This window comes from Lytechinus variegatus, chromosome 8, assembly GCF_018143015.1.
Source record: "Lytechinus variegatus isolate NC3 chromosome 8, Lvar_3.0, whole genome shotgun sequence".
In the NCBI taxonomy this organism is placed as follows: domain Eukaryota; kingdom Metazoa; phylum Echinodermata; class Echinoidea; order Temnopleuroida; family Toxopneustidae; genus Lytechinus; species Lytechinus variegatus.
The window spans coordinates 7931117-7955729 of NC_054747.1; the positions used below are offsets into that span (position 1 = coordinate 7931117).

At 34.8% G+C, this 24613-nt stretch overlaps 1 protein-coding gene across 1 annotated transcript in view; it reads right to left on the bottom strand.

Moving 5' to 3' along the window:
- The window catches only part of LOC121420612 (fibrillin-3-like), a 161275-nt gene extending 146643 nt beyond the window's left edge, over positions 1 to 14632 (bottom strand). The window contains exon 1 of the mRNA XM_041615274.1: positions 14192 to 14632. Coding sequence (XP_041471208.1) covers positions 14192 to 14397 — 206 coding nt within the window. The 5' untranslated portion in view covers positions 14398 to 14632. The remainder of the gene's footprint in view (positions 1 to 14191) is intronic.
- Between the last annotated feature and the right edge of the window lie 9981 nt (positions 14633 to 24613).

Here is a 24613-nt window from a genome sequence, read left to right on the forward strand (position 1 = left end):
ATTTTCTCTCGGGAGGAAATGGAGGTCTGCTTCGCTGACTATGACTTCCTTCATATCTTCAGTCATCCTAATATAAAGCGTATTATCCGCTTTTTATCTCACGTGAACTTAAAACAAATTTAGGCTATGTCATTTCTCTCTACCATTATCTTTTAGTAAAGATGTTTTGTTTATACTTCTATTACTTTACAATCCTTATTTTTTAGGGATTGCCTAACCATTTTGCTCTCACGAACTGTTTAATCTTTTTACTATTTATTAAGTTTGAAGCAATTGAAATTGAATTGTTACGAATGTGGCATGGTCTTGTCGTTAAATCATTGAGCTTGAAACTATAATGTAATTTACTGGCTCGAAATTAAAAAACAATAAATTCAAGATATTCATCGTTTTACCTTTATATTTGATTGTCACCAATGTCCTGTTTCACTATAGATGTACTTGCAGTAACATTTACTGGATAATCGATGCAATGAAGATCAAACACCCCATAAAAGTTGCAAAATAAAGAAATTGGTCATCTGAATTGTTAGAGGGGCAAATACTAAGCTTGTTATAACTTTGTGTCAAGAAATTCATCCATATTGTGCCGTACTCAACCCATGTGAGGAAAATGGGTACCTGGTAAGAATTTATTCCTTCAAGCGCTGAATACGCAACAAGGCTCAGCTAAATCCATGGTTAATATATTCTGCATATAATGTTAGAGACTTCTAATAATGTCAGTGTTATGCAAGATATAAGTATGATTATTATTATTTTTCAAGCTGACTTCCAAGGATAGATTTTATAATATCATAATTTGCCTTTAAAGGGGAAGTTCATCCTGACGAAAACTTTGTTGTAAAAATAGAAAACATTAAAAAAATATTTATGAAGGTTGGAGGAAAAAACATTAAAGATTAAGAAAGTCATTAGAGGTTTTTTATTTGTGATGTCATAAAGGAGCATCTGCCCCATGTGTTATATTATATAAAATGCATTAATTTCATATTCTTATGGTTTGTGCTGACTTACTTTTTATTTTATTTTTAGGAGCGGGTGTGAAATAATTTGTGAATGAAGGTACAATAAAAACCATGGTTTATTTTCTGACAAAATTACATTTCATAGATTTTTTACTATACGATATGTAAGAAAGCTGCTCGCATATGACATCACAAATCAAGTAATTAAAATTCTTATAACTCTTTTATTATTTGATGGATTTTCTTCAAACCTTTGCCAATATCTTTTTATTATTTTTTACAATAAACTTTTTGTCAGGTTGAGCTTCCCCTTTAACTTGGGTCGTACATCATCAGTCATGGTTGAATTTTGACGGGATACCCCAGCCCCCTTGCCAAGGGAGTCTAGGATGACATTCATACACCCCCCTGCCGTCGCACAGGAAACACATGCCAGCATCTTATCAAGACTTTACCCCCATTTTCAAAGGGGATCGATCGTCTTCCATCCACAGTATGAGCATACCACGCTGCTCTGAATGTGTTTGATCACATTAGCGCATATGATAACTTTAAGTAACTATGCTATTTTCGCAAACACTAAGCGGACGCTTTTTATAACGCAAATAATCTTTTGTCAGAAGTCCTTAATAACAAAGCAGACTTTGTCAAAAATCGGGGAATCAATGCAGAAGTTTTTATGATAGTTACTCTGGTAGAATAGCAACTTTTACTTGCAACTGTGCATTTCATAAAAGTACATTCGCTGAAAAGTCAGCTTGACTTTCCAGCAAATTATTTGAATAGTCATGGACTCTGGACAAACAACATATTTTCAATTTTTCGTCTGGTCTGAACCTTAAGACAATGTGCTGTCCCAGTCCGGCAACTTTCGACAATGACCTCTAATCATTCCATGAGATTTGAAGAGGAGCATTATCAATAGATGTTACAGAAAGCATCTCCTATTAATGTCTGTAGTCATGACATGCATTGGACAATTCTGAAGTCATCAAATGAACTCATTTTAATGCACAAATGAGAGCCGCATGGTATTTGTTACTTTATATAAGAAGGGATATCAGAAAAGTGCAATGTCTAATGGCACTGGCGGATCCAGGTGTCACAGCCGGCCCGTTCCCCCCCCCCCCTTTTGAGAAGCAAATTAAATTTGTAATGTGAAAATGCACATTTTGGTTAAAAACCTTTTCATATTTTCTTTTATTTTTTGCTAGTCAATTTTTTTCTGGGACGAAATATCCTAAATTTTTGGTTGAAAACCTTTTTTTTCTTGTCAATTTTTTCCTCGGAAAATGTGCCCCCCCCCCTTTGAAAAGTCCCGGATCCGCCCCTGTCTAGTAGTGTTTGCTTTTTAAAAAGATGTTTAAATTCAACTTTATCCAAAGACAGGTACCTACCAGAATAATGGTATAATATCAAAATTCACTAACTTTCTTCATTTCTTTTATTGGTGGAGGTAGTATGGCATTTTTGGGTCATGTGGTCCAGTGGTTAGAGCATTGGACTCATAATTGCAAGGTCTTGAATTTGAATCCCTACTCTGCCATTGTCTCCACTTTTATAAAAAAAAGGCCCGAGAGTAATATCTGTCGTCTACAAGGTCAGCAATTATGACTGATTAACGTAGATGTAAAATGTTTCCTAGGTAATTGGTTATATACCAGCTTGGCATATACCAGCAAAAATGGTGTCCTGTCAAGTTCCTTTTGTAGTTACCATAAACAGAAACAGAATTGTGGTATCTTTGGATAGAGTAGATCCTACTTCATACATAAGAAAACATTACTATTCTATAATAATAATAATAGGCATTTATATAACGTCATCTATCTAGAAATATTCTATTCCGAGGCGCGTTGTTATTATTATTACCCCGGCTTTAGCTCGAGCTGGCTCTCAGCATTCATGCATTCAAGGAATTAATCATGCCGGGTACCAATTCACCTCACCTGGGTCGAGTGCAGCACAATGTGGATAAATTTCTTGCTGAAGGAAATTACGCCATGGCTATGAACAGTAACATGATATTTTTTTTCAAGAATTGACCATCTCCTCATCCCTGGCCACCAACAGATGCACTGGGCAAATATTGCACGTACCTGTGTAATTTTTATGGCATTTCATGTAATGTTTGATATTGCTTTCTAATCTTGAATATGTTTGAAGTGCGGAATAAATAAAAAATAAATAATCAAGGTTACAGAAGGTTACAGAACATCAGTACAACTGCTCATTCCTGCATGCTCTACAAAATTTTGAAAAAAAGTGTTGAGTTTGAGAAAAGGCTTGCATAATTCTCTATGTACATTTAACCTGCTATTCTGTACTACAGCATGGAAACATCAAAGTTAAGAATTTGGAGGAATATTCTGTGAACCTTTTTTTTTCTTGGGAAGATGTCTGGAACAGGAAGCCGTAGGTCGTCAGATAGGAGCGTTCTAACCCCCTCCCTGTCACATCGCATCAGACTAGGACCTCATTGATAGATACGCTATTTTATGTAAATGTAAACAGGCCTTAAGGGGATATATCAAAAAAGAATGTTGCAGCAATTTCAACACACATGGAGAAAATTTCTGAACTGAACAATCGAACATCATTTTTTACACAGTAAAATAATGTTTAATTATGTTTATATACAATGCTGTTTACTATATGAAGTTTACAATAGCTGTTTAAACAGTTTGGTTTAATTTTTAATAATTTTAAATACACTAAGCATGATTGATTAAGCTGTTAAACACCTTCTGTTAAGGTTCACATGGTTAACAGAGTTGTATAAAGTTCAAACATTTTTTACTGTGTAAATTTTAACCATTTATGTTTATGATTATCTAAAATTATTATCAGATGTTCACATTATTAAAGTCTTGTAGATCTAAGGTTGTGTCAATATTAAACAACTTTTTTATTTTGTCTAAGATAATCCTAAACTCCTGTCATATTTGATCAAATGTTCACAGAGCATTAAAAATTGCCCCTCTCCAACATCATCTTCCGTCGAATAAGAGATTTGGGGGTTTTTTTAATTATCATTTGTTTTCCCCCTACTTTTTGTATAATATTGTTCAGTGAGAGTTTATGATGGTTTTGTCACTGGAGGAAGATTATGCTTACTTTTTTTCATTACAAGAATTTGGAGGTTTTCAAAAATGAAAAATCTTTCAAAATTGAGCACCCCCCCCCCCATCTTACCACTTTCTTCCTTTGCAAATTTGTTTTTAAAAAATATCCCAAGCTGAGGCTTTAACATTTTCTGATTATTATGTCACTGTAAAATAATTGTTCACTAACTTGAACAACAGACAGGTATTGAAGCAGATGTACATTACATGACTCTTTGAGTAATCTTGACTCATATTCGCAGCCCCCATCAATTATCACATGTTGAACTCCAATGACACCTTCTGTCTGACATTCTACACATTTGTTACTTTTCTTATGTAACATTCTATGCTCAAGAAGCTAAAGTGCATGTTAATCAGTGCTATGGAAGTTGTTAATTCCTTGGAAAATTAAATTCTCTCATTCCATTCTCCATATCCTTTCTTATTGCTCTTTCCCTTCTTCTCACTTTACCTCCTCTTTATTTTGACCTTTAGAGTCTTTCCATTATTTCTACCTCTGCATTTTGTAAGAACCACATGTGGCAAAGTCAAGGTTAATAACTTTCTCCCAGTCTTAATCATATTCAAATATCAATTCATTTGCTCATAAAAATCCATGAAATATAGAATACAGGGCCTATATACAAAGAGTCATGTCTTAATAGCAATAAATTACATGTATTTGATTTATTAAAGTATGAGAGTGACAGCAAGAAAGAAACAAGTATAATATAATAATTCACTGACTCTATAACATGATATATAGATTTTATAATAAAAATAAAATTACTAAACTACAATGTAAAGGGGGTATGTCGATATTTAAAACATAATGGCTTGATTTTGACTTCAAAATGTTTAATGAAACTGGTTGTTTAAAATCTACAGTTAAGATGTAAGGTTTGAGCCTTGGGAAGAGTGTTTCAATTATCATAATCGAGATGAATAACACTCAAAATAACATATTATTTGAAAAAATATGTAATTAAGATGTTACATTCTGTTACTTTTTAAACTTGGGTCCAGTGACACAAAGGTTAGCGATTGATTGTACACTTGATTTCTATGATTGATTGTGCACTGAAGTCAATGGAATCAATCGTAGAAAAAATGTTCTATGATCATTGCTAAGCTTTGTGTTACGAGCCCCAGATGTGAACATCACAAGTACATGCTATAGGTCGTCTCTCGATGAGGACCACAGCGCTCGCTGAGGTCAAAGAGGGTTAAATGATGCTATAGAATTGATCAATTTATTTATTTGTACAAATGGACCCCATAGCATTCTAGGCAATGGGGATGAATGTTTTGAGGAAGCTGAAGTTTGAGATGAAGCCATGACTTTCGAACTGCCTAGCAGTATAATTTCTAACATTAAAAAGGACAAGTCTACCCTAACAAAAACTTGATTGGAATAAAAAGAGAAAAATTCAACAAGCATAACACTGAAAATTTCATCAAAATCGGATGTAAAATAAGAAAGTTATGGCATTTTAAAGTTTCGCTTATTTTCAACAAAATAGTTATATGAACGAGCCAGTTACATCCAAATGAGAGAGTTGATGACATCACTCACTCACTATTTCTTTTGTATTTTATTACATGAAATATGAAATATTTTTATTTTCTCGTCATTGTCATGTGAAATGAAGTTTCATTCCTCCCTGAACATGTGGAATTCCATTATTTTAACATTTTGTGCTTCAGGCAAGGAGGTCCTAATCGTCAAATTCGTAAAAATTGAAATATTGTATAATTCAAATTTCAAACAATAAAAAACAAAAGAAATAGTGAGTGAGTGACATCATTGACTCTCTCATTTGGATGTAACTGGCTTGTTCATATAACTATTTTGTTGAAAATTAGTGAAACTTTGAAATGTCATAACTTTCTTATTTTACATCCGATTTTGATGAAATTCATCACCCAATGATATATCAGTTGAGCACCCCTGCAATATCATGAAGAAATTTGCTATATAACGTGCAAACAGGTCTCAAACTGCTGAATATTAAAACCAGTGAAGTTCAGGTTTGACGCTGACCCACCAGGAAATGATCCGGCCAACCTAAAGAGGAGACAGAATTTGGAGCTGAAAACTGAGTCCTTGGACTGCGTTCAGAAGAATTCATAAGTATCCATTTAAAGTAAGTCTGTAAAATGAAACCAAGCTTGCAGAATAAGCCAATGAACAATTTCTTTATGAATTGAAAATTCTGTATACTGAAAAGAAAGCAAACTCAATTTCAATCATTTTTACATCAAATACATTTATGCAGTGTCTGCCAAATGTGTGCCAATATCGAAATCGAACCAGTAGGGACCTGGTTGTTTCAATATTGGTTCAGCTTTCTTTATTGGTTTCCATAATTTTAGCAAAGGGACATTGTTATGTTGTCACAAAAACAGCGATTGTTGTGAGAAAGACAGCTGGGTCGGAAAGGAAAGGAAGTGACTTTCAGTGGCTTTTGAAGCACTTCAGCAAACACCTGAGTTGTTACTAAAGGGTATTAGCCAAGTGTACTTTGAAAAGTGATACATTTGTGTATAAAGTTATGTTGTCAAAAGAGGTCTATACAAGTCTTTAAAGAAAGGAAGTATTCCACGGAATGATATATTTTTTATAATAATTTTTTTTTCCTGGGGAACTGGTTACCAGGTTTTACATAATGAATTTGTAGTAAAAATGCTCCTTGATCTTTTTTTATACAACATTGTTTACTAAATTAAATTTACATAAGTTTTTTTTTAAATAGTTACTCTAAACAAGTGTTTAAAATCTTAAAAGTTTGATTCTAATATTCAATCATCAATAAATTAAGTATGGTTATTCAAATTTCCAAACACTTATTCAAACTGTTGAGTAACCACTGTAAGCAGTTTTATACTCAAGCTTTAAAAATCATTTACTTTGTATTGCAACAGTTCCATGATCTGGCTTTTCATCTGATATTGGATTCTATTTCATTTATGATAATGAAGTGATAATCTAGTATACATATATCTGTTGCTATGTCAAAAAAGCCTGAGCAATCATCACATCATCCCAAACAGGTTTTAGTCACTGGTAATCATAAAATTCAAGAAATAATAGAGCAATTACTGCAAGTTCAACATAGTACTATTTCAAAAAGTTTCTATGAACCTGAAAATTTGTCTGAGTCTTGTCTCACATAGCACCAAGAAAGCTACTGTAAAGTTCAAGTAGTAAACAGTATAGGAAAAACAAGCATTATTAAACAACACTATACTGTGTGTTGCATTGCCCTGACATTTTCATTGGCTATTGGATACATTAGAGAATGAACTGACAGGTTGCTATGTCAAGCAAAGCTTGAGCAAGCAACAGAACAGCCCAAACAGGATTTAGCCAAAGGTAATGAAAAAAAAAATATTTTACATAACAGAAAGATCAATGTACTGAGATTTAAAAAGGTTAAAAGTTGTAACTTGTATAATGCTTGTTTTTGATAACCTGAAAGTTTGTCTGAGGATTGTCAGGCATAGCATTAACAGCCACAACAAGAGAGATGTAAAATTACTTCCAAATATTACAATACATTCACCCAACAACTTGATATATGTACATGTACTTCCTCACTCTTCATACAGGAAGAACTATCATTACAATACAAATAGGCCTATATTCCTATAACTACTAGTAATTCTCAAGAAATTATAAAGCCAATGCAGACAGAAATACGAGTAACATATTTCATACAGTTTACCGAGTTCCTGTATAATCCCATTATGAAATGGATTAATTACATCAAGGAGCAGCTGCTTGCAATCCTAATCTCTTTGGATTAGCCATATTAAGCCATCAACCTAAAAGCCTAATTCCTTGACCTTAGAGCGATTTCAAGACATTACTAGGCCGTGTTCAAGGAGTTGTTTTCACGGACTGCCCTTGAGACAAACTTCACCTACTTGGAGGGCAGCGTTTGAAGTCTCCCTTGACTTGACTACATGTCAGTCAATATTAATATTTTTGTATTCTTATTCCTGTTGCCATGGCAAACAAAGCTTTTCACATGGCCTCATATTGTATTATTTTCCTATACATCTTTCCTTTTTGTTTTTCAGTCCGTTATTTTTTTCTCGTTTCACGTATAATGAAAATGTTACTAGTGCCATATTGTATAAACTCATGGGCCTGTATTCTAAAGTCAGGTTTAATTTAAACCCTGGTTTAAAGTTGTGGTTTAACTATGGAAGGCCAGTTGTTACATAAATCTCTAACAGTAGAGGTTCAATGTATCAGCTCATTTGACTCCCAAAACATTATTAATTGCCTGGGAAGGATAAGTATGACAATTGTCTTCACCAATAGATAATCAGTGAAGAGCACAGTTAACATGAGAAGCATTCACTGTAAACAAAATTTTGAAACGTTTGGCTTCCCATAATTCTAGCACAGAGTTAGACCATGGTTAAAGTTAAACTCGCCTTCAGAATACAGGCCATGTTGTTTAGGTATTACACTCCTGAAACATTATTATTGTTACCCTGACTGCCAATAAGGCACTAAAAGCATTTCGAGGAATAGTTCTGGCAAGGTACCCATTTACCTCACCTGGGTCAAGTGTGGCAAATGTAGACTAACACATCATTATGGCAAAACCTATATGATTTACAATCAATTTTGGTCCAATTACCATTTTGGTCCAAATATCACTGGTCTAATTTTGCCTACCCATTATTTACCACTTGGTCAAATCAAAATTTGGTTCATAAACTCCTTTCTAATTAACGGGTGTTAGACAAAATGGATACAGCCTAAATGAGAAATAGAAAAAAAATGGAAATGGGCTACATGGCAGGCCAAAATGTTAACCATAAAATGATGGTGTAGGCCTCTAAACTCGAATCAGACCATGTTGGATCAGACCATATGGAACAGGGAAAAAATACATGGGGGCTCGGGGCGATTTTGCCCCCGAAATGCCCTAAAGAGCCCTGGAAAACTAAAATGGAGCCCCTGAAATTCATATAGGGTCCAATGTAAACTTTAACACAAATTAGGATATTTGGGCTAGTGAGCTCAAAAATAGCCCCGGAAAATAAATTATTAATTTTTTCCCTGATATGGAGTTTAGACAAAACATTTGTAGATCAAGTAGCAATTTACCTCTCCAACTCGTTTTTCATACAAGGCCCTTATCCAATGTAAATTAAAGCCATGTGAACACCTCCAAAGCAACATGACCATTGGGATGAAAGCTATTAGAATGCCTGGGTAATGCTCAGTTACATGAGTCACTGCAAGCATGTCAGTAGTGTGAACAGACAGGTAGACCTACCTAAACTCTGTCATGTTCACACTGCAATACACTGCAGGTGTCAGTTTAACACCAGTCAATCATCTTTACAGGAAAACACCAGTGAAGTGTAAAAACATCACCAGTTTGGCTTAAACGCTCACACCAGATATTTATGTAAGCATGGACCTAGTAGGTTCTTGATGTAAGTAACACCACTTGAAGTCAGTCAGAGTTAAATCATCATTTGATTCCAAACCAAACTGGTGAGGTTTCAACATTTCTCTGGTGTTATCTTCACTGAAAGGGTTACCCTTTTAAAACAACAAATTAATAAATCATTTGAAGAAGTAGTGAAAATCAGATGAAGCAGATAAAAATCAACCAAGATTTAAGTCTACTTACTTAAATCTACAGAAAAAAAATAAATAATACATATGAAAAGAAAAGATTTCAAAACAATAAATGAATAATGCTGAAACTACTCTACCATGCAGCTTATGTCATAGAAATTTAATTTCACTGTTAAATTGACAGATAGAGTGAGATAGTCAGAATGTTAACCCAATAGAAAGATTGACATAACAGGTAGAATAACTCTTGTCTACGAGTGAGTGTTTAAAGGAAAGAGTGGAAGGAAGGACTCGTTTAAAGAAGGAAAGCTTAATCAGATAAAGTATAGGCGAGAAGGTATGTTGGTTATAAAAGCAACGCAGGTGGTTGGGTGCTAACAAGGAAGGACAGTAGGTGATTAATACTATAAGCAAAGACAGTAAGTGATTAACACTCAGATCTTGTTCTTAACACAGGTCTTTTTTTTGCAGTCCGAGTGCAGACAGTTACCAAGAAGGAGTATAGCATTTCTATCTATTTGAATGCAGGATTATAGAGTATTGTCAGTTAAATGCCTTGCTCACAGGCATAGGTGCCGTGGCTAGGGATCGAACCCCGGACTTTCCAAATAGTCAGGTGCCTTAACTCGGCCACAGCACCGCCACACTTAAACACAGGTTTAATTAAAGTTGTGGTTTACATATACTGTATATGGATAGCCAATTGTGGCGACAGTATATTGGTTATCAACTCCCATTGACAAGTTACGCACAACTACTTGTTTCAGTAAAAAGTAAAATGTCCATTTTGAAAAAAGACATACCGTTACAGCATTTCTCTTTGGCAAATATTCTGGAACTCTGGTCTAAACTTGTGGTTAAACTATGGATACATTAGCCAATTGTGGCACAATTAATCTTAACAGTGACTCCATAGGTTCAATATATCTGCTCCTTTGAAACTCAAAATAGGGGCTATTCATAACTGTTTGTGACTTATTAACATAGCTTCCTTCACCATCTAAGATTAAAGATAAATAAAATAAAAAAATTGAAACAGATTTTTGAAGTCTTTAGGTTACCTATGATTTTATAACAGACAGACCATGGCCTTTGGAAGTTATAGGGGGGGGGCTTGTGGTCAAGTGGTTATGACTCTTGTCTTTCAATCTGATGGTCATGGGTTCAATTCCAATCCATGGAAGGTTTTCCTTCGGCAAGAATTTACCCACATTGCGCTGCACTCAACCCAGGGGTTCAGGTAAATGGATACACCTGGTAGGAATTTATTCCCTGAAATGCAGCTCGCATAACACTAGAAAGGAATAACCGTCATTTCTGGGGATTTATTCAACAATTTCTGACATTTTACTGTAATCCCCATATTTATGTATGGTGAGTGGAGCCAACGTAGTTCAGCAGAACAACCAAAATACAGAGACTGAAGCTTTTGGTCTAGCATAACACATGCTCTGCTAAAGCCAGGGTAATTATGTTACATTACTGTAGAGCACTTTAGCAGAGACTTAGAACTGATATAAGTATATAAGCAAGTGTAATTATCATTATTATTAAACTGGAGATAATCTTATATCAATGACTGTAGCATGAATCTAATTCCAACATGTTGTAAAAGTGATTTAAACTTTAAATGTGTTATTTCTGTGGGTCTTTAATCATAGACTTGATGCTATGGCAAAGCATATTACTGGACCTTCATAGATCGATGTTCAGAATTTCCCATGCTTGTCAAACTTTTCTTTAAATAAATTTAGCCATCATGAATCTGGGCCAATCTTAACCAAATGTCTTTCCATTTCCTTCCAATAACACTATAACCTCCCTCCTTCCTTTCTTCTAACCTTCCTCGAAACATTGCACTTGCAGAAATACACTCATATTTATTTTAGATCACAACACATGAAAATACCATCAGTTTCATAAATAGACAGATTGAGTGTCACATTCATGTTGTAAGTATTAGGTTTTTTTTTTGTTTTTTTTCATTCGTGCTAGTTTCTTTCCGTAGGCATAAGACAATGGAGATATAATTAAATTGGAAACCAATTTCCTCTAGACTTTATTAAACAATATTACACAATATGTCACAAAATAAAAATTGGCACATTGCTTGATTTCATCAGTTAATCAATGGATTGATTATTTGATTGATAGATAGATAGATTAATTGATAGATAGATTTATTGATTGATTGATCAATCGATCATTTGACTGATAGATAGACTGATTGATTGATCGATCGATCAATTGATTATTTCATTGATTGATTGATTGATTGACTGATTGATTGATTGATTGATCGATCGATCGACTGACTGATTGACATATAGATAGATAGATAGATTAATTATTTGATTGATTGAATGACAGACAGACAGACAGACAGAGAGACAGATAGATAGATAGATAGATAGATAGATCGATAGATAGATAGATAGATAGATAGAGTAGATAGATAGGTTGATTGATTGGCTGATTGATTGATTGATTGATTGATTGATTGATTGATTCATTCATTCATTCATTCATTCATTTATTGATTGATTATTTGATTGATAGATAGATAGGTAAATTGATTATTTGAATGATTGATTGAACGATTGATTGATTGATTATTTCATTGATTTATTGATTATTTGATTGATTGATTGGATTGATTGATTGATTGATTAATTGATTGATTTATTGATTATTTGATTGAATGATAGATAGTTAGACAGACAGATAGATAGATAGATAGATCGATCGATAGATAGATAGATAGATAGAGTAGATAGATAGGTTGATTGATTGGCTGATTGATTGATTGATTGATTGATTGATTCATTCATTCATTCATTCATTCATTCATTTATTGATTGATTATTTGATTGATAGATAGATAGGTAAATTGATTATTTGATTGATTGATTGATTAATTGATTGATTTATTGATTATTTGATTGAATGATAGATAGTTAGACAGACAGATAGATAGATAGACAGACAGACAGACAGACAGACAGACAGATCGATCGATCGATAGATAGATAAATAGATAGATAGAGTAGATAGATAGGTTGATTGATTGGCTGATTGATTGATTCATTCATTCATTCATTCATTCATTCATTTATTGATTGATTATTTGATTGATAGATGGTAAATTGATTATTTGATTGATTGATTGGATTGATTGATTGATTGATTAATTGATTGATTTATTGATTATTTGATTGATTGAATGATAGATAGATAGTTAGACAGACAGATAGATAGATAGATAGATAGATAGATAGATAGACAGACAGACAGACAGACAGACAGACAGATCGATCGATCGATCGATCGATCGATCAATCGATCGATCGATCGATAGATAGATAGATAGATAGATAGAGTAGATAGATAGGTTGATTGATTGGCTGATTGATTGATTGATTGATTGATTCATTCATTCATTCATTCATTCATTCATTCATTCATTCATTCATTTATTGATTGATTATTTGATTGATAGATAGATAGATAGATAGATAGATAGGTAAATTGATTATTTGATTGATTGATTGGATTGATTGATTGATTGATTGATTGATTTATTGATTGATTGTTTGATTTATTGATTATTTGATTGAATGATAGATAGATAGTTAGACAGACAGACAGACAGACAGACAGACAGATAGATAGATAGATAGATAGGTTGATTGATTGATTGATTGATTGATTGTTTGATTCATTCATTCATTCACTCATTCATTCATTCATACATTCATTCATTTATTCATTAAATTATTGCCAATAATCTTTTTTGTAAACTCTTTTATGCCTGACTTTTTTATCATCGTCTGCATAGTGATTGGTTGAAAAGTAGAATAATCCCACATTCCCACTTCTGTGTCTTCCGAGGGTCTCCATCCCCCCCCCCCATCTCCTCTCTCTCTCTCTCTCTCTCTGTCTCTACATCTTCATTTCCTTAATCTTTAGAAAACTTTTATTTCTTGATCATTTTCAGATTAGTTTTTCAGCAAACAAAACATCCATTATTATGCTCTACTGGTTTCATCAATGACAAAGTAATTTCCTTAGATTTTATAACCAAACAATCTTAGTTTCAGTTCAGTTTCACCAAAACATAGGCAGTCTATTGTAAAACAAATGAATACAAATTTACAATATATTTTATCAAAGAGAATACCAAAACTCTCATCTTGATATAACAACACATATAACACCAACAAACTGACAAAATTGAAACCAAGGCGCGATAGCTCAGTCGGTAGAGCGGGGGTTTCGGATTCCGGTGACCCGGGTTCGATTCCTACGTGGTGCGCTAGTGCCCTTTGGTAAGGCATTTATCCTCATTACCAGGTCCCTCGGAGAGGACCTTAAGCCATTAGTCCCCTAATTGCTTGCTCACAGACATTCGTGCTTTCTTAGCAGTCAGGTAAAAAAAATTGGTATAACATCATTTTATTCATTTTCGTTGGTATTCTTTCGACAAATTAATTTAAACTTACCTCAAAGCAGTTGGGGAAACATATCTGCCATTCATAATTCCAGTCGTAGTTTGTCCATATAAGCGTTGGGCATTGGAAGTATAGAAGGGGATCGACACAAAAATACAGAAAATACCACCAAGAAAATAACTGAGGCACAGCATGCTGCTTCGAGCAGTCCTATCAAGGCCGCTGACCGCGGCGGAACCCCGGGGTAGCAGCACCATCGTGGCACCGCTAAGGTGGTTTGATACTTTCAGAAAGTTTGGTCTCCTTTCTAGATAAGAAGCAAAATTCGTTTTCCACTGATGTGGCTCAATATTTCACACTTTCGAATGTTGTGAATCCTCTAATAATCATCCATAGAGTAGAAGGAGGCTTATCTCGAGATGAAAATGTACTCCATAATCGTCGGTCAATTCATAAACAAAGACTGATGATTATCCACAAACTTTGCTCAAACTTCCTTGACGTGCATACAAATGCAACTGCGAGTACAGTGGTACTCCGAACAGGAAAACTTGCGCTTACACACAGGTGCCGCTGCCTCAAGTGGTGGACAGGGAGGGGTGCGTGCATCCGCATCGTCGGGTATCAATCGTGAGGATTTTTCATCTCGGAACCCATTTTATTTTGGTAGGCCTATCCATCATGGATGGCAAAACTTTTGCGCAAAAGGTATAGTATGAAATGGAGGTCAATTCCAAACCCAAACTTTTCTACCATTTCTTAACTTAGCAAAAGTGGACAGGGCTATTATACTACCGAGAATCACCCCTTCCCAATGTTTTCCTTTTTTTTAACTGGGGAAAGGGGGAAGGGGGGGGGGCAAGAAAATGGAAGGGGGTAGTTTTTAAAATAGGCGATCTGGAGCCTTTGAGGAATAACTCATGCCCCCCCCCCTACCCTTACTTCTATCAATATAACACGTTTGTTTGTTTGTTTGTTTGTTGTTTGTTTATTCGTTTGTTTGTTTGTTTGTTTGTATTTCCATATAAAAAATAAAATACATACAAAAGTCATGATCAAATTTAACAAATCGTCAAATAAAATACGTTGAAGATGGCCAAGTGAAGATGGATAAGAGGGAGAAAGATAACGACAGAAAAGATAAGAAGTGATAAAAGGGGAATATAAGAAGGAGGGATGATTTGAAAATAGAAAATCTTTTATTTCTCTACATAACAAAAACCATTCCGCGTGCACTGTGAAAAAAAAATATTGGGTAGAATTTTAACCAGTAGTGTAATTTTATATGTCCATCCAGTTTTGGGCAGGACCGTACCCAATGCGGGAAGCATAATGTCCAGTAAGGTTAAAAAATAAGCAGCAATTACTTAAGGATGGACAAAATTTTCATCACACTGTAAAATGCCCAAAATAAATCCCAAATGTTGGTTGGGTACATAATTACCCTCATGGAACATTTTTACCAAATATTTTTAAGAGATTATGCGTTTCGCGCTCTCATTGCCTGTTCACCGAGAAACATAATTCTGTTCAACAGGATTTTATTAATGACGCTTAAGAAATCCCGTTTTGAAGTCCATGTACAAAAAAATCTGCTCGCGCTTCGAGCATTTATTATCATTGTGAGATACACATCATGACTTTTATGATTACAAAACAATGATTGAAGTCTCCCTTTTTCTTCGCATACATTTGTAATTCCGAAGCTTCGTATTTCCGAAGGTTCGTAATTCCGAAGTTCGTTAGTCCGAAAACGAAATGAGGTTCGTAATTCCGAAGGTTCGTTAATCCGAAAAAGAAATGAGGTTCGTAATTCCGAAAGTTCGTTAGTCCGAAAACTAAATGATTAACTAACCTTATTTCGTTTTCGGACTAACGAACCTTCGGAACAACGAACCTTCGGAACATCGAACCTTATTTCGTTTTCGGATTATCGAATCTTCGGAATAACGAACCTTCGAAATAACGCCACAAATGTTTGGATATTGGGAGCTATTAGAGACAACTGCAAATGGAAATAAATTTAATCAACATTTTGTGTTTACTTCTCAAAATTGAAAAAAAATCCGGCAGTTTATGTCCAAAATTACTGTCTCTTTTTATGTTGTTCCTAATTAGGCCCAAACATCAGAAGATTCTGTATCATAAGTAATCACAAGGCATTGATTATTGAAATGCGATTGTTTAAAAACCGAAATTCCCCATTGCTACACTGACAATTTTAATTATTTTATAATTAACCCAACATTGGGGTGCAAATTCTGTTGAAAATGCCCTGTCCGAATTGTGTAGATATTGTTCGCATAATTAGGCATTTGATTGGTTAATGATGTTTTCGTCTATTATAACAGTATTATACATGCTACAAACATGGCCGCAGGCAAAAAAGTTTTGCTTGGGGAGGGGGCAGAACGCATAAAATTTTTCTTTAAAAAAAATCGAAAGCGAGGGAGCAAAGCAACTGAGCTGTCATTGGGGTACTTCTGCATTTTTGTAAAATGAAATTGAAGGATTTTTGTGCATACACTTTTTGAGAATTTAGTAAAAATTTTCAGGGAAAAAAATGAATGTTTACATTATAGTGGCCATAACTAGAAACTTAAATTCACTTTGCAAACACAGGCCCGTAGCCAGATTTTTTTGCGGGTTTGGAATTATAAAAAAAGTGGACTGTTGTAGTTTACGATCAGACCCGTGCCTGTGTTCAGTTCTGTTACTTTCAGGGCCGGGGGCAGCTTTCCCAAATAGGAGGGGTGCGGAAAACACTTTAATCCACATTTTCCCCCATCAGCCGCTCATAACTAACTAAAGGCTGAACATTTTCGTACATCTTAACATTTTTTTTTTTTGGGGGGGGGGGATATTTAGTCATGAAAACAGGACATTCTAAGTATCTTTTGTCATCATGAATAGAAAAAAGTATATAACAACAATGCGAAAGCAAAGTCGCTGTCCTGGCGCTGGAAATATTCGATACAGACCTACTGATCTGAAAAGGGGTAATTTCCAAAATTGTAAATGGGAATTTATTGTTGAAGATGGTACACATCTTATTCACCAATTAGTCATTCTAATAAAGAGGATGTCTATCTCGCTGAAACAAAGTTATGAAACTCGAAACTCAAGCAGACTCATTTTTGAATGTTGACTTGAAAACGGGATATTTTAAGTCCAACATGATCCTCTTGAGAAGGTTATTATCTCACTCAAGTCGATGTTAGCGCGAAGCGTGAGTTATTACTTGGGGTCGGTTGTTTTATGTAATATTCTGATTTTTTTTTATTGTGTTATACATGTGTATTAAATTATTCTTCTACCTTTCTTTTTCTCCCCTTTCTTATTTAAAAAAAATATTTTTCCTCCTATCATTCTCATTTTTCTTCCCCCTTTTCTTGCTGTTGGGTTCCATAGAACATCAGACCTCCCCCCATCCCCGGCTACGGGCCTGCAACATCCACTTATTTTTCAGAGCACGTTCCAATTTTGCGAAAGCTATCTCCGTTCAAAAGTACATGTATCTTCTCTGAAAAGTGAGGTAATTGATAGAACTTGGACATAAAAGTTTGAACCCTTAAAAAAAATGATAATGAATGTACCTTAAAATTTGAGGGTAACGTTTTTTCTTAATTATTTACAACACACATTGTGAGAAAAAAATTGTGTGTGTCACATGAGATATTTAGGCAATTAATCGTAAATAAATGAGCAGGTGGTCCGTAATATGCATACTTATCAAATTTGTTGTGAACAGGAAATTGATAGATTAAGCCATGCCTGAGTAAATATATTAAAATGAAATGGAAAGCAAACTAATAAATTAACACCAAAACACCAAACATTATACTAGGAAATGATCTGGAGGCGGTCTTTTTTTCAAGACGAATTAAGAAATTGTCTTTTTTGTAAGGATTCCATTTATTTTACTATGGTCATATTTGTATTCAGTTTTATCATCATAAGTGCTCTTCAGAAAACTTTACAAAGTAAGTAAATGCAGCGTCAATCCAATAACTGCTCTGGAGCAAATATCTATATACTGCCCTCTTTTGTCAAATACATTATAGTTTCCCCAGTTACAGTGGTTACATTCTGGTTTGGTTCGGCTTTCTGGACGAAAATATTTTCCAGGTTTTCGTTTTTATCTATATCAGCATCACCACTACCATCATCGTCGACATCATGCTCCTCGTCCTCGCCATCATCATCATCATAACCATAATCATCATCATCATCATCATCATCATCACCATTATCATCATCACCATCATTATCATCATCATCATCACCATCATCATCACCATCATTATCACCATCATCATCATCATCACCATCATCATCATAATCACCATCATCATCATCATCATCACCATTATCATCATCATCATCACCATCATTATCACCATTATCATCATCATCACTATCATCACCATCATTATCACCATTATCATCTTCATCATCATCATCCTCCTCCTCATCATCACCATCACAAACATCACTAAAAATATTGTCATCTCCACCAATATAGTCTTTTATATCACCATCATTGGCACTATCATCTTCATCATAATCATCACCGCTACCATCACCATCATCATCACCACCACTATCATCATCACTATCACCACCATCACAACCACCATCACCATTATCATCATCACCACCATCATCATCATCATCACCACCATCACCATCACCACCATCACCATCATCATCACCACCATCACCATCACCATCATCATCATCATCATCACCACCACCATTATCATCATCACCATCATGAGACACCAATGAACGAAATACATCCTGAAAATAGATTTTTTTTTTGTTGATGGCAGAAATGGTTTTAATTAATTGAGCACATTGATAATAGATGACTATGTACAAGACAAAAAAAGGTGTCCGTTATGGATGGAAAACTCCCCAAAATTCACATTAAAACTTGTTGCCATTCCTATATTAATCCTCAAAGATTACATTCGCGATAATTTCATTAATTTCTAAAAAGAGACAAGGAAAAATAAAAAGTAAAAGAACATATCTACAAGGGAGTCCATAAAAAAGGATAGTGACAGGATTGCATCATATTCGTTTGCGGCACAAAAACTAGCTGCGTACAGGTGTGGTGCACAACCCCACTTGCACTTAATCATGAATGCACACGAATGTACACACCAGTGCAGTGGAAACAGGATGGGCCTACACAGTTACATACAAAGAATCAAATAGTGTACACCTCAATTTTGTCAGTGGATACGATCTGCACGAATCTAGGAAAACGCGGGAAAATTCCTTGCTTTACAGAGTAACATTTCCAAGTTATTTTTCATATAATTAATAGGAATATTACAGATATACCTTCCTCAAAAAGAAAAAAAATTAGGAAAACATATTACATAACTGTAATATGATGAATGTGCAGTTTATATAATAATAACCGAGTTTATAACTTACAGATATTGATTTTGACATTGCTGATGTTGAACAAGCCCTGTATAACATTATAAGGCTCTCCATTCTAATAGGCCGAGTGCCTGGCCAGAGGCAGGAGGTGCCACTTTTCTTTTATAAATCAGAGACATTTGGTGTGTTTCCGTCAGGGTCAAATCTTGGTCGTAGTCAGCAATCCTATTGATTTTTCTCCTTACATAACACTTCTAACATAATGCTCGTTGCTCGTAAAAAAATTCTCAAAAATTCCATTTATACCGAGCTGAAATTCATTTGAAATGTTCTTCTGTAAGACATTGGGAAATCAGTAACCCTTCTGAGGTTGAAACACATATAGAGTACCGAAGCAATCAGGTCAGTTGCCATGGTGTCATAGCGGCCTGATTCTAAACAAATGAACCTGCCAAATGAAAGCTTGTTTCGCACAGGAGTAAACGGCTGCTATCGGAATTTGATCGCTTGCAACCTATTTTTCAGATGAATCAGTCATTTGCAAATGACAAATGTGTACAGATGATCGTCAGCCAGCCATGACACCATGGCAACCGACGTCACATTTCGGTACAGCTGGCGGGGAGAGAAAAACATCATGATAGAGTAATTTTGTGGATTTTGCAGCTTGTCTTCTTGAAAATACATTTAAAAAGCTAATGCCCAGTGTGGTAAAAAGTCACAATGTAGATTGCAATGGGAGTACAGCTTTATACAATACTACTAGAGAGAAATTGGTCACCAGTCCACAGGCTAGCTTATAGACAGAGGCTACAAATACACTACTGCAGACGGTTGTACTACAAGACAATTTATTGCGCAATGTGGGCTGAAATACAAGTCCTCCTCCTCTTCATTCATACCACAATCAATTTTCAAAATGACTAAATTACGTTTCAAATAACGTTTCATCAAGCAATGTCTGAATGTACCAACTTGGCTCTATGCTATGTGATAAAAAAATGTAATATGAAAAATGCAGCCCATGTTTTGGGGAAAAAAAATCCTGCACTTCTGAACATGACTTAATTGCAAAACAGATTGGTTTATGATAATGTCTTTGAACTCACATCGACAAAGTGATATGTCCCTCTTAAAACGGTAGTGCGGTTTCGAAGCCTGCAAACAAGACTACATTCATCACTGGCTTCCAGTATGGAACAATTATGATCAAGTTTGCGTTCTGACGCTTCAGTCGTAACCACTGATTTCCACACACAAATTTAACAATCCGCTACTGCTTTATAACAAATTGTATTCAAAATGATTACCGGTTATACATATTACACGACCACATGACATCCGTCAAAGAAACGTTATTCAAACCGCAAACCGGCTCACACCTGAACACATCAATGATACCCATTCATTATCGCATGGTTTCTTCAATGGTGTTCTTACATGAAAATGCAGAAAAGAGAATAACGTGAATAAATAATCCAGTGAGTTTACAACGCTATCGCTACAAAGTCGTGAACGTGTTGGTGTGTTTGTACATGCGTTGAAAAACGGGCAGTGGTAAGTTGCTACTATAAAGTCGCAAAACAAACAAAAGTTACCAGAAAGAATCTCAGAAAAGGGTTTTTAAGCATTTTCTGAAAAGTTTCAACAAACGATATGCTTCAGGATTTAATGTCTACATTCCAATCTAACTTATCAAGTCATCATTTATCCAGAACACTTATGTTAACTCATTGACATCTAATATTCTATGTGATAATAATTCTATAATAATGTGGGAGAGCTGTGGTGTAGTGGTTCTGACTCTTGCCTTGTAAACAGAGGGTCGTGTGTTCGAATCCCACCGCGGCCTAGCGTCGTTTGGCAAGGCGTTAATCCAGACTTGGCCACTCTCGACCCAGGTGATAAATGGGTACCCGGTAGGATGCGAAAAATATTGTATGTTTGATTTTGCCAGCGCCATGTGGCTGCGACGAATGCAAGGAATGCTCCCAGGGAGTGGAAATTGTGCACTTTTCGTGCTTGATTGAAATGAATCCAATGACCGGGATAATAATATGCTGTAACAAGCTTTGGGCCATTCTGGGAAAAATCGCTTTATAAAAATTGGCTATTATTATTATCATTATTCAGTATTTCCAATACTATTTACACAGAGAGCACCTAAATGTACATGCGACAGGTTTTCAAGCCGTGTACACCGGCAACCCCCCCCCCCACCCATGGTGTTGGAAAAATAATTTTAACTAACCCACTATCTACTCAAAAAGAGGAAGTCTCTCTCAAAATTGGAAATCTTAAAAAGTAACTTCTTTGAAAGGAAGTATTTTGAGCTCTACACTTAATTATTCAAATGTTTGAAAGGTGTTGTCACCTATATTGCTTGCAATTCTATGAAATAATGATGATAAAGATATTCCGCAATAATGATGATCATGAACACATTTCCCCCAGTAGATCTTAGTTTTTAGCACTTTATCATGCAGTGGATGCATAAACAGCAAAGTAGTTAAAATTTTCATTTTTTTTAAATTTGATTTTTGTAAATAAAAAAATATGAAATATGGTCATTAAATTCTATGACATGAACATTCTTGTATCACTATAAACCCTGAAGCATACGTGTGGGTTGAAAATGTAAAAAAAAAAAACAGATAAAAAGTGATCGCAAATTAAAACCATGATGCATATCATCAGTTACAAATTATTTAAAAAAGAAAATGATCCATGCATAATTCTACAATATTAAAACCTCAAAAATCAAGAATAAAAAACAAATTATCGTGCAAAATGTTCAATACAATGTGGGGGGGGGCAACATATCTGACTAAAAAAACAAACAATTGACACAATAGCTGATAGATAATTTAAAACCAAGAGGAAATGTGAGCGTAGAATAAAAGAGAAAATAATCAATATATCTGTTAAAACCGTGGAAACCATCTGCCATTCATAATATTCATAATAACATTTTCAACTTTTTTTTTGTTTTGTCTCGTACCCGACCTCATAATTTACTATATACATGATTCAAAAAATAGGTACAACACGTATGCTGTTCTGTACAGAATCCTTTCCTTTCATCTACGTAAATCTCTCTTTTTAATCTTTACAAGTCTCTCATCTTTACAATGTACATAAGAGTTTGATACAAAGAAGGATAGATAGATGGATAGATAGATGGATGGATTGATAGGTAGATAGATAAAGCGATAAGATAGATTAGATAGATAGAACGATAGATAGATGGGTTGATAGATGGATGGATTGATAGGTAGATAGATAAAGCGATAGATAAGATAGATTGAACGATAGATGGGTTGATAGATAGATGGATGGATTGATAGATAGGTAGGTAGATAGGTGGAAAGAGAGATAAAATGTGGTGAATTATAGGAAGAGTGAACGATAGGGAAATAGACAGATAGATAGACAGACATAAAGGTAGGTGAGTATGTAGGTGGATGGATAGATAGATGGAGGGGCGAGGACTGTGTCAAGAGTGGAAAACAAACAGGGAAGAAAGAATGAAAGAATAACAAGTAGAAATGCAGAAAGAACAAAGAGCTTGAAGCATTAAGAATAAAGATAAAAACAAGTACATGCACAAAGTCTGTGAATGTGTGAGAGATATAGAAAGAGAGAGAAACTGGTAATTAAAGTTCAAATAGGCTTTAGGAGACAGATGAAACATGAAGAAAATTTGAAAAGAGGAAATAAATAGATACACGATAACAAGGCAGGCAGCCAAATAAGAATGCAGGGACAAATATATAAATAATGGTGGAGAACAGTGACTTGGAGAAGAGGAAAAGCGTACATCTCAAACTCGAGGTAATCTGATCAACATCACATAAAAAATTCACCTAAACCGTACGAACCTAACTATCTACATCTATGTATTGAGATAGTGAGAGAGAGAGAGAGAATATATAGAGTTGCACCGGAACTGACTTGAGGAGTCCCAACATATCATTAGAATTTACCGTGTGTGACTCGTAAAAAAAAATGGACTATGAAATATACATTTGTACCACCATTTTAAAAAATACACAGACCTACCCATTTCTCGTTGCGAACCCATCAAACGACTTTTGTGTCGGTATTTGCTGAAAATTGTTTATGCCCTTTCAGCGTTTAAAAAACATGGACTGGGAAAGGGGTATTCGTCCCATTGTCTAAAATTTGTGGAGACATTAAGGTATAATTTATTAAAATGGAATTGTTCTGACAATTACAATGAGAAACATTAAAAAATAAAAAAGGTGCAGGACTGAGATCAACATCAGAGATGTGGACACCGTTTCTGTGTATTATCATCACAGAACACATACTTACGGAAAATTGAATATATGGGGCTATACGGAGGTAGATTTTTTTCATTTTTCTCTTACTTTTCTTTTACAACTCCAGTTTTGTTCACAGACACCATAAAAATAGAGCAAAAGATAAAAAAAATCATTCATTGGCAAGAATACCTATCTAACCTCCAGAACTGGAAAAAAAACCCATAAAAACCTGGATGTACAATTTCAAAAGTTTTTAAAATGCTGTATTTTAAAAAAAAAGGGCGGAGTACTCCTTGCTACGAGAAACTCCCATATTTTCATTTTCCATACTGTAGCTTTTGATTTCGCACCCGACAGTTTGTCTCTGGATTCACAATGCTGATGCATATGCATGCCGCTTCATCAACCTGTTCGGAGCACATATCAGCAATGATCGTACAGCATTCTTTTACGATTGATCGCATTGACTACAATGAACAATTAATCGTGAAAATCAAGCGTACGATTAATTGCTAACCTTTGCGTTACGAGACCCATATTGTTAATCCATCAACAAATATGGGACCTTGTAATAAAAAAAGAAATTGCACAACATCAGAACACTTGTTCCGGAAAGAAGTAGAAGTTTATCATTAAATCGCGACATGTTCCCCTTTCCATGTAATTCCAATACAATTTTTAGGACCTCAAACTCCCTGAATACTATAATATTAAAGTCCCCAAACCCATAAGGTCAATACAATAGATTCAATTTCAATTAAGGGGCAATTCAGAATATTCAATA